Here is a 12,195-nt window from a genome sequence, read left to right as displayed (position 1 = left end):
GAGGGCCCACTAATTAAGGGCACACTAAAGGGGAGGGCCCACTTAGTGATGGCCCACTAAGTGAAGTCACACTAAGTAAGGGCACACTTAGTGAGGGCCAACTAAGTGAGGGCCCACTAAAGGGGAGGGCACACAAGGTGCCCACAAGAAAACAACGTGTAGTACCTCTTGTGCCCACTCCACGTCCTAGCAAGATGACCAAGAGAATTAACAACAACAACAACAACAACAGGACTTTTCCAGCTCCTGAACGAGATTTGGGTCAGGTGAGGGTCGACGCATGGCTACGGTTGAACCCCTTCCCCCCTGCAGACCCGAGCCGCTGCTCACCAGACACGTTGAAGAACACGCTGTAGTTGCCGAAGGAGGTGCAGGCGTAGAGGCCCGAGTCGGACGGCTCCACCGTCTCGATCTCCAGCTGCGCGCCGTGGAGCCGCGTGTGCTCGTCGTCGGTGAGCGCCGCCTGGTCCTTGGTCCAGTTGACGGCGGCCTGGAGGGAGTCCTTGGAGGGGCAGTCCAGGTCCAGGCGGTCCCCGGGGTACAGGGTGAAGAGCTCGGCCGGGAGCTCCGGGGCGGGGCCTGGGGGAGAGGGGCCGTTGGGGTGAGGAGGAACGGACCAAAGCTAGCAGAGCTCAGAGGGTGGGAGACCACCGTGTTGGGGTCTTTACGGACACAAGAAATTCTCCGTGGAAAAACTTTAATAAGGAACAAATCAAAAAAAATCAAACCTGTCATTTCATGACTATAGAAACTCGACACTATTAAAAAAAGTATAATGGTTAGGTGATGGCTTCTCAATAATAATAATTGGATGAAGTATTGGATGAGGGGAACATAAAGATCAATTAAAAGGACATGAGACAGGGTAAGAGGGCTGAGAGGAATTACGAAGCAACCTCTTTTTATAATCTCCCTAAAAAGTTCTGAAGGGCGCAATCATGGCGACCGCTTCCTCAAATTAAATCGCCGCCCAAATTGGTTGCGGCGACGGCCGGCCGGCCAGGAGCTACTTGAGAGAGGAAGGTGAGATTCAATCAGAGGAATGACACAATGGAGGGGGCGCCGAGAGACACACCTGAGCCCCTCCGCCCAACTTTTTTTTTTTTCTTTTTTTTTGCTAAAAGTTAACTATATATGCATATAATATTTTTTTTTTTTACATGACTGAGCAAATGCGTTTCTTAGCAACAACAGTGCGACCAGTCAGAGCCCAGTTGGGAGACGGTACTCTGCGGACCTCATGGGAGACAAGCAGACCGTCGCTCTGACACACGCGGCTGTGAGGCCGCCTCCCACCCAGCCGGAAATGCGCCCATATTAGGCGCAGCCTCAGAACAACGTCAGCAAACCCTGCCACATTAATCCACCCTCCCTCCATCACAACAAAGGCCTTCAGACAATGAGGGTGGGGGGGTGCAAATGAGAGAGCGAGGCAGCGTGTGTGCACAGGGACGAGCAATAGAGGGCCTGCAGCGGCAGGTTCTAGTGCCAGTTGCTATGGCGACCCCGGTCGGGTCTAGTAAAGGTATTTCCTGGATCACATGCGTCGGTCGGCCCCTAATCCGGGCAGGAAAAGAGGCCAGAGGGACAGATCGACTTTCTCCTCCAAAACAACACCAGCCGAGGGGAGAGGGGCGTAGGGTGGGGCTAGCGTCATCCTGAACACCACCAGCCTGCGCGCGCTCTGTGTGTGTGTGTGTGTGTGTGTGTGTGTGTGTGTGTGTGTGTGTGTGTGTGTGTGTGTGTGTGTGTGTGTGTGTGTGTGTGTGTGTGTGTGTGTGTGTGTGTGTGTGTGTGTGTGTTGTGTGTGTGTGTGTGTGTGTGTGTGTGTGTGCCCCTTGCCCTTTAGATGTGAACGGCCCTGATAAGACAGCGTCATCATCCCGGTTGTTAATCTGGCAGCAGACTCATAAAGCCACTGAGCCCCATAAAGATGACTGGTTGTTTTTTTGAGCAGGCGGTGAGGATCTGCTCCTGAAACCCGCCCCTGAGCCGGCGTCACCGTTTGAAGCCTCAGGTTTCTAAAGTACGACGTTCGTATCGTGCACAGGATGTTCATGTGCCAGAAATAACCGCAGCAAATCACATTTATGTCGGTTGTTAAAAGAAATGTTGGGATATTAAAGTTTGCCAGAAAATACTTTTGCTCAACAAGTGTTTTTCCACGGTAATTCCCACTTTATGTTTTTTTTCTTCCAGGGGCGTCGCTGAGGTGCAGGGGATGTTTCCTTTGAACAGGATGTTGTTGGGGATTAATCCTCCCGCTCCATGATTGGATTAACGTGGATTAAGGATCATATTTGGGAGCGTTTCCCCGCTGGAATGCAGCCCTTCCACCATTCCGGGGGGGGGGGGGGGGGGGAACTGACTGACATCCCTTAAAATCATCCTAATTACACCAATCATGAAAGAGATTGTTAGAGATTACCAAAAACACACAGGTCTGCGAGTTCACGGTTTAGTAAAACAAGCAACCGAGCAAAAATAACACCCAGAAAAAGACAGAAAAAACAGGAGCCTGCGAGCTGGCGCCAGTCTAGGGGGGCTGGGGAGTCGCGGATAGGAAGCAATACTCTGGTTGAATGACTGCTGGGATTTCCTGCCTGGCCATCAACAGAGTGATGGTTGAGTGCAGCAAAGTTGGTTCGCTTGAGCCGCGGATATTCTGCCCAGCGAAAAACACACATGCTGGCACCCGCGCCCCCCCCTCCCCCCCACAGCCCTGTCAGACCAGAGTGAAGGGGTGGGAGGGGGGCAGGGAGGAGACAGAAGAATTGATAAGTGACAATAGCAGCGGAGCTGGGGGGGTGGGCGGGGGTCTGGGGTAGCCGGAGAATAGCACAATGCCCATTAGCAAGCTGCAGGAATTCAATGAGCGGGTCTGAAAGAACTCCAGTAGAAAACCTTTCACTAGCAAATCAGGCTATTGACATTCAGCCCATACGAGCCACGCTGGACCCAACGACAGTGGTCCTGCAGGGACAAATTAGCTTAACGCTATTTCTAATCTCAATGGGAGTTACGGCAACCAGCTCACGGGCCCATATGGTGTCTCCTCCGGACAAAAGAAGGGCGAGGATGTCTCGCTGAAAGGTTGTACTTTCATTCTAATATCCAGCAGGGCTGAGAGGGTCTGCTCCCCTAAACCCCCAAAGAACTCTGCTGCAGGGTCAGCCTTTGGTCTGCTCTGACAGCAGATCTTACACACAAGAGGGAGGAGAAACATGTTTCAATAGCTCAGTGTTTGACTGACACCCCTTTATCTGCCCTGTGGACATGCCCTGTCTGAAGAAAGTCCAGATTGACAAGCCAGAAAGGACAAAGGTGATCAAGCATGCTTCGACTGTTCTTCAAATCTGAATCGCCTCATTCTAACTCAGAGCCATGAGCAGTGAATGTTGTCTACAAAAAATTCCACAATTCCAGAACATAGCTTCTCTATTAAACCACACAACAAAACAAGTAAGTGGGGACACTAGTTAAAAAGACATTTCCATACAAACATTTGGTTTCCTCACTCGAGACAAAAAGAATGCGACCAAATGTTCCCTGTGTGATTGTTTGTGGACAGCTGAGACTCTGTGGGGTGTTGCAGAGGGGGGGCGCATTCCCAGGCTCGGGGGGGGGGGGGGGGGGGGGGGGGGTTGGAAGCGGCGCATAGATAGTACCTGGCCATTTGGTGATTGAGCACCGGGTGCAGGGTACAAACCCATCAACCATCCCTCCCCCACCCAGTCAGACCAGCGCCTGAGCCTGAGCAGAAAACAAGACTCCTGGAACCTAATCTTCGTGGATAAGGGTGTGTGCTCAGAGAAGCCTCTTCTTTCCTTTTTCCCTGAGAAAAGAAACCTAGCTAATTTATGGTTTCACTGGCAGTTAACTTATCTCTCGGTGACAACAAATACCTTTTCATTACAAAGGAGAGTAGCTAGGTAGTGAGCGGCCCCTGGGCTACACATGGAACTGATTTACCCCTCCCTTCCCCACTCCCGCTTTAAACATAGCACTGCCAACTTTATTTTCGGGCTAGCTGCCAAGGAGAGAACCTCTCGCATAATTACTCTAATTATAATGCAGGGCTTTATCATATTCTTCTGCTGTGCTCCACTTCCGAAATACTGAGTGTAAACATCCAAACTCCTGCAAGTCCAGGCAGCCATTACCCCGCTGGAAGCTGTCCAAGAGACGCATTTTTAGGGCTTCAATTTCAATGTCTTCTTCCCCCGTTTCGGAACTGAACTTGCGCAGCGATTAGATCAGGGTACGGTTTTCTTCCGCAATTTCTCCAATGGGGAGTTCTAAAACCCACTTTATGAAAAAGACAGTGAATAAAGACATTTACATTTGAGGGCATACTTCTAGTGAGCAGGGAAATTAGAGAGAAAGTATACATTTGGGTCTGAAGAAGAGCGTTCTAAAAGGAGAGCTGAGGTGCTGGCCAGCCTGTGGGGGCGGGGTGCAGAAGACACAGGAATGTTGTGGGATTTACTTGAGGAACGTGGAACTTCGGCATTTCCCCCCCGGGCGGGTACCGTTTCCAATAATTCCATAAGACAGTATACAAAGTAGCATTCGACAAATACTGACATGCAAGAAAAGATTTTGTGAAATAAAAGGTTTGAAAGGTGATCTTACCTTCATCTGCAGTAGCGCTAGCAGGCCGCGACTGAGCTGGCAACACATGGGCACAGAGAGCCAAGACCAGTAGCATGCTGGGCCCCATCATGTAGCAGGACCTAAATCTGCTGGCACCTCTGTAAAAGGCACTCCATTCAGGCAGTGCTAATCTGAAAGAAGAAAATAAACGAGGCAACTTAAAAATCAGAAAACATAGGACTATCATCACTATTTTATCAATTCTTTCCTCTAGTGCATAACACAAGCCACAAGAAAAAGCTAACTACATATCTTATTTTTCTTTCATTCCTTAACTAAAACAAGTTTTAGACCATTTTTATATTTCTAGATCTAAACAATTTTGGTCCAAATGTACAAAGTAAATACTGGTTTACCCATGTCAGAATATTGTGATCTGAAGCTTTTATCCAAAGCGACTTACAATAAGTACATTTGTCAGAAGAAAAATAATCAATATATGGCAGTTCAGTAAGGATGTTCATAGAAACAAGTGCAAGGCATTAACAATTTTAAGGTTACCTGATTCCCCGTATCCAACAAATATAGCTAGGATAAGATGCCACACAATTCGAATTACTATTTTTAAGTGCAAGAATAAATAAATACATGTTATTTAATTCAGGAAAGAACCAGATAACACTAGAAGATGGAACACACACACACACACACACACACACACACACACACACACACACACACACACACACACACACACACACACACACACACACACACACACACACACACACACACACACACACACATCCAGAACATGTTGGTTGTGACCCTATTGATATTGTTGACATTACGCCATCAGTGAGGACATTGCACACATAGCGTCAGTTTAGTGGTGACGTGCACAGAGGCACATCTGCTCACATCATCACCTCTGCAGCATCTGGCCAGGGAGGTTAACACTCGCCCCTAACCCCCATAATCCTTCTTGAGGAATTTGTTACGAGTAAAAAACTGAACTCGGTCCGTTACGTGACACCCTGTGGAGGGACAGCCAAACTATCATTTCCACACTTCCAGATCTACGGCCCTGCAGTTGGTTCTGGTCCCAGCCCCCACATGACCCCCGCCGCCAGCGCACACTCCCACGCTCGCCAGGCTGGGAGTGGCCAGCGCTCACGGTGTCCTACTGTGTCCTACTCTCTTCTACATGTGACCAGTCAGGCTGGAAGCCCTCTCAGCCCTGATGCCCTACAAACCCTTCCTCCAAACCCCAATGGCCTGCTCTCCGTTCAGCAGGAATGAACTCATTAGAGAGAAGGAGTTGTATCTTTGTAGCCCTGTTGAAGAAGCTCCAGCCTGTGTGTGCAGGACGCAGCTTGGGCTCTGCGCCGGACAGCCATTGTTGTTGTTGCGTCCATCATTCAAAGGTTCATTGTGTTTCCCTTCAAACCCAATTCAATTTCACTTTCCAAGAATGGCCCAGTGTTCCACAGCTGAGTGGGCTCAGCCCGGGTCCAGCAGGGATAAAGACGCCTGGTCATCCCGGCTCGGAGCAGTGAGTCAGTGTTTGGTAACGTTCCAAGAAATCCACTTCTGCTGCCAGGCATCAGGAAGTGCAAAAAGACCACAGCCAATCACATTCCCTCGGCTTCCACCAGTACCACTAAGACAACAGGGCTTTCTTTATGTGTGTGTGTGTGTGTGTGTGTGTGTGTGTGTGTGTGTGTGTGTGTGTGTGTGTGTGTGTGTGTGTGTGTGTGTGTGTGTGTGTGTGTGTGTGTGTGTGTGTGTGTGTGTGTGTGCAAGAAGAGAAAAGGTTCTCATCAGGTAAACTGAAAAGCATGTGGGACGATAGAGTGATGGATGCTCAATGAAGTGTAAAAAAAGTATGTAGTGCATGTCCCATGAGCAGCAGGCCAGGCTGGTCTTAGGAGGATCCGAGTGCCAGGAAGCGTCGGCCCCAGAGCTCACGCAGGCCTGCTCACGCTGAGGCGCCACAGTATAAATTGGGCCCCCCCAAGTACTGCAGCCCCCCATTTAGCACCGTACTCCATCTCATTTAGAGGGAGGGACGGCCGGTCATTTCATTTGCAACAATGGCTGAAGTCTGGCTAATGAAGACCGCCTCCGCATGCATAGAGAGCAAACTTCATGAGGGGAAACACAATTCACACTTGTTAATCTAAAGAACCGTCTTGGAGACACTAATGAAATAACAAAAAAACTAACGGGACCAAGTAATGAAATAATCTCTGAAAGTAATTACTTGAAGAGGTCAGTATTGAATATTGACAAAATGAGATAAATGTAGATGCTTTGCATCACAGAGAATGAAATTAGCAAATCAAATCTGCCTTTGTTTACTTTGGAGACATCAAATTGACTAAGGACACCTTTAGGGGGGGGTCACACACTCAACACCTGGAGCCCCGCCCCCTAGCTTTTTGGTGTCACTGCAGCTCGGTGAGGGCCGTTTTGCAGAGTGGTGTCTTGTTCAAACACGCTACGCTACTTGGCAGGGCTAGTGAATGTCTTTCCGTTTCCACCTTCCGGCGGAGCAGAAGTTGAGCTGATCTTGGGTGAAGACCAAAACAGAAGTAGAGGGGTGTAAGCTGGAGCTCATCATTCATGTCATTTTTTTTTTCAACCGAAAAAAATAAAAACCTAAACAGTGTTGCAGCAATGCAATATGCATCCATAACACTGTTTGGGAATTCTTTTGGAATTCTAAATTATTAAGCTTCCTATAGTCTGACTGTTGTTATTATAGCCCCAAGCTACGAAAAAGGAGTTCCAGAGGCATAGCTACCAGATCTCAGAGAAAGAGAGCACTCCTTACTCATGTCACTCCAACTGGGGCTTCCCTGAAAGGACAGTGAGAGGTAGGAAGAGCACATCATTTGATACCCATCAAACATAGTATTTTACGCTCTCCCAAATTGTCTCTTTAGTCATTTGACACGATGAACATCGTAGCCATAACTTCCTCTGCCCTTACAGAACAGAAGCCAGATTTCAACAACGTCATACAAGAGACCCAATCCACAGTCAGAGGTATAGCGTCACAGGCAGAGGTCTGGGGCCCCAGGCAGAGGTATGGGGGCCCACTAGAGTTCTAGTGCCATAGGCAGAGGGCTAGGTCCACAGGACCAGGCACCGTTAGCGCTCAGTGCTCTCCCTGCCTCCGCTCCCCTGCTCACGTTCAGCAGCGGCGGCTCCTTGCCCTCTATCAGCTCTCTGCCGGAGGAGAGGCCGTCTGCGGGCTCCTCCACCAGCCCCGTATAATTCAGGGCTGCAGTTCGTGTTACCGCACTGGTCAGGGCCCCGGGGCCCCAGCCCAAACAAAACAAACATGCCACAGTGGTCTCATCGCGCTACAAAGGATCCTCCAGCACCGCTGACTAGAGTAACCAGCACAACAACATATATCCCTGGGATAGCCAGTGCTCCACTGTGGGGAACGGTTCACGGACACAGTTATCTCTCGGGGCAGACGGGCTTATCGTTCTTGTTGGGTGGTCCCTACTTGGAATTGAAATCACTGCCTCCCAGTGTTCACACCCCGCTCGTATGATCCATGAGGAGGGGGGGGGTTTGCAGTGACGTGCAAATTAAATGGACTTGCGTGTGGAATTTGGTGTATCGCAAACAATATGACCATGCCAAGTCACTCTTCGGTTCATAACATCTGTCTTCCACTGTCACACACTCTTCCTAAAGCCAGCCCAACCGAGTGCCATGTTCTCAAACCATTTACAAAGACCATTTAATACATGTCCATGGATTAAATATATGTCCCAGTCAACGTAACACTATTATTGTAGCTACCTCGTCAAACCTAAATAAATTTGGTATTTCAGTAAAATTAGGAGTCTTTCCGTGTATACGTTTAAAAATGCAAAAATATCTTAGGTCAGAAAATATCTAATTGTGACCGAAAATATTTACAATGTTCCATTTACCTACATTTCAAAACGCTATTACTGTATAATGATGTTTCCTGCAAAGAATTACATTTACACACACTTTCATTTTGTGTCTATGTATACAATAGAAGCTGTTCAATGGCCATCTGTATAGATACCTGCATTTCAAGAAGCAGCTTATCAGTCTGATGTGTAACACACAGGGTAAAAATATAGACCTATCAGCAAGTGCTGCTGATGTAGACGATGACACTCACAATATAATGTTTATTGCAAATCACCAAAAATCATGATCAGATAAGCATGAAAAACGTTGATGGAGTGAAGTGTGTGACATGTGTTTCACTGTTTTTCAGAAGTTCAGACCATGCAGGACATTAGTGTTTTCCTCCTGAGAGGGGCTTTACTGCCAGGGGCCCCGGGGGAGCTTTGGGGGTGGACTTGTTTTCCCAAAAGCACCGCCATGGTGGCGTGGATTGTTTCCCTTAATTTTGAGTAATAGCCTACAAAAAATAGTTAAGAACCAGGACATAGTCGTTTTCTGATTCATCGTTCAAAAAAAGAGATTACCTGAATACATCTGAAAACACATACCCTAACACTAAAGCCAAGCCTTTTAGGTCTCATTAAAACAAGAAATCAAAACCCTCCAGTCCGTTGAGCAGACAGAATCTAACTAGAAACTTTAAATCACAATTCGGACTTTATATACCTGAACCATTAACTCACCTTTAAACGAAGCTCTGCAGGGTGAACCCGGGCTAGTTTGATGGAGAAACTCCACGGCTCGGGATGGTGAAAACTTTCAAAAACACGAATAAAAATCCAACTCAGTTCTGAGGTCCGCGACAAGTTACGAACAAAAACCAGCGAACAAAAACCCTCCGGCGGACTGGAGCGTGTTTCACCGACCGAGCATCAAAGCCCCGGTACTCAGCCGAGCGTGGACCTGTGGACCCCGCGGACCGGGAAAAAATAAGCTTTACCGAGCGATCTTCTCCGGTTCAGAGCTCCTCTGGATCAGAATAACCGGCGGCAGAGATCCGTTTGGTGGAAGAGACGCGGTGTAGCCTCGCTATGCTGTAGGACTCGATCCCAAATCCTTTCGCTCCCGATGGGGGAGTCAACTCAGCTCCGACCAACTACTTCCTAAACTTTGGAAACTTACAACACAAAAAGTGGTTGAAGAATTCGAGCTCTTTGAAGTGAAAGCCGGGTGATCTACAGCGTAGAACTGTTCGGAGCGTTCCGGGCGCTGGGCTTCAAGACGACGAGCTGCACGACTTGTGGATTCCTCCCCCCTCCGATCTCAGACTAGGCGCATCCTGGAGGCTAGAAGAGCTCTCCCCCGTCCCTCCTCACCCCTCTCAGCCTCTCTCTCCCCCCGGCCCGGGCCGGCCGAGCATTCTGGGATTGTAGTTCTCCCAGAGCATAGGTAGAGCAACACTTGGTTTTACTTTATTCCGAGGTCCTATGGTGGGCCTACTTCATAGATAATAGCTTTTTGCCATCACAAAAATGAATGTGATGGCAAAATTAAGTGTCTTTACATAACATATGGACGCACGGTGGACAAACCAGGACAGGGATGACCTGAACGAAATAGATAAACAAAATAAACTGTCGATGTTTACAAAACGCTACACAAATGATATGTTTACAGAAAGTATTATTAATTGTGTGAAAAATATAAATTATATAGAATATAAAAAATGTACGAGCTGATATGTGTGCAGGAGGTTGACTTTGTTCATTAACGTGCCGTCCAGGGCAGCTATGGAATGCCTTTATTGTGGTGACATAAGGAGGGTAGGCTATTGGCAGCATTTCAAAGACCTCAACAGTGGAAGATGCATCTGGCAAGTAAATGAATCCCTTAAAAATATTGTGCCTCATCAAACACATATATATCTAAGGATCATCATGTGGTCTTTGATACCCAGTCAACGTCTCCAAGTGATTGATAACCAATACAGCTGACAGACAAATTAATCTCAGCTTGGTAGTCAGATGAAAGGAGACGGGGAAAAGGGAGTGGAGGAATGACGCTTGAACATATTTTACCGTTGCATTAACCTTGCATTGTTCTTCAACCTCCACTGAAGGCAGTATTGTGCAGACATCTGTTGCAATACCAACTGATAGAGCCTTAGAGAGCCTGAGAGAGCAAACCAGCCTGGTTACTCATCTGTTAGTTAGTCAACACGAAAACAACAAACCAATGCTATTATGTTGGTTACAGCATACCGGAAACATAAACCTTCATGGTTGATGGATTCAAATAACTCCAAGCCCGGGATTATTGTCCACAAGATGAAGCAGCAGAGGCGTCGTCAGCCCCTTTTTACTGGGGCACGTGCCCCAGTAAAAGTCTCCAGTGCCCCAGTAAAATTCCATTGATCATTATTAAATTAATCTGCAGAAGCGCCGCTCTCGCTATGGAATCGGCAGGATTCATCAAGTGCATCTCCTGCTGCCTCGGGAGTCTTCAGTCGAGCCTGCCTCTTACCAGCCAATCAAAAAACGAAAGGGGCTACATAAAAGCCAATCAGAAAATAGCCCTATTGTATCTGGGTAAGATTTAACGCAACAACCAATGAAAAAAATCAGTTATTTACGGATTCGTCCACGTGACTCTTCTGAATGTTTCAGTGGTAAAGTGTGTAAAGTATGACCAAAGTGTTTCTTTCTGTTCAATAGTAGATAGAACTTTATCAATCCCCTGTAGGAGAAATTTGTTAATAAAACAATAATGGTAAAAAAAATAAGGAATCTCCCACTTCCGGCTTCCATGAAAGAGAACCATACTAATTCACACAATAGCGTTGATGCAAATCTAGCATTAAAGGTTAATTTAAGGAAGTTCTCTCCAGTCACGCTGAAACTAGTTTGCTAGTAGTAGCGCTTTAATTTGCAGTGTAAGAGAATTCTGAGAAACCTGAATGCTGACAAAATTCTCAGAATTCTGACACTGCAATTTATTTGCACGCTACGACTAGTGAACTACTTTAAAAAAAACTCGACACTGCGAACAGGCGACAAATGACTGGTGAGAACCTTCTTAAATTAACCTTTAATGCTGGATTTAATTATCAGAATTCGGATTTTATCAAAGTATTCTGACTTTATTATCAGAATGCTGAATTTTATCTCACAATTCAGAGTTTATTAGCCTATTCGATTTCTGAATTAAAATTCTTGTGATGAATAATCTACATTTGCACAGTCGATGTGCAGCACTTTAATTCCCGTCAACTTTGTTTTCTAACACCAGCATTTCCACAACAATGCTCATGTTCGTGACTGCTATAGGCCTACAAAACCATTTATAGTGCATCTATTTTTCTGCTGGGTAGTGATAGTCGCCCTAAATGCAGCTTTAATTTGGGCTCTGATTCTGAATAAATGCCGCTGCTGAACTGTGTGAATAAATAAAGGGAACTGAAATCTAAAGAAGACACGTAGTTTTGATGTAGGCCTACCGTGAATTCCAGCTGAAAGTGGAACATTGCTGCCATCAGGGGAAATTAATGTAACCTAGGCATATTCTAAGTAGCTTTCAATTCCTTGTTTTTTTGTTGATCATGTTTCGTTGGAAACCACGGGAGCTGGAAACAGCCCAGAGTAAGTCATCTCCTTTTTTAACGTTACAACAAATTCACAACTTGTTTGA

At 46.9% G+C, this 12,195-nt stretch overlaps 1 protein-coding gene across 4 annotated transcripts in view; it reads right to left on the bottom strand.

Annotated features, from left to right (window-relative positions):
- The window catches only part of fgfr1a (fibroblast growth factor receptor 1a), a 31,230-nt gene extending 21,378 nt beyond the window's left edge, over positions 1-9,852 (bottom strand). For 2 of the 4 annotated variants that reach the window (XM_030358635.1, XM_030358637.1), the window contains exons 1-3: positions 9,252-9,852; positions 4,636-4,787; positions 331-579 (exon numbers count right to left, since the gene is read on the bottom strand). In XM_030358635.1, the coding sequence (XP_030214495.1) occupies positions 331-579; positions 4,636-4,726 (340 nt within the window). In that variant the 5' untranslated portion in view covers positions 4,727-4,787; positions 9,252-9,852. The remainder of the gene's footprint in view (positions 1-330; positions 580-4,635; positions 4,788-9,251) is intronic. The other 2 variants (XM_030358636.1, XM_030358639.1) reach the window with 1 other exon arrangement.
- Positions 9,853-12,195: the final 2,343 nt, after the last annotated feature.

Source organism: Gadus morhua, chromosome 6 (assembly GCF_902167405.1).
Source record: "Gadus morhua chromosome 6, gadMor3.0, whole genome shotgun sequence".
In the NCBI taxonomy this organism is placed as follows: Eukaryota; Metazoa; Chordata; class Actinopteri; order Gadiformes; family Gadidae; genus Gadus; species Gadus morhua.
This window is presented reverse-complemented; position numbering and strand designations above follow the sequence as displayed.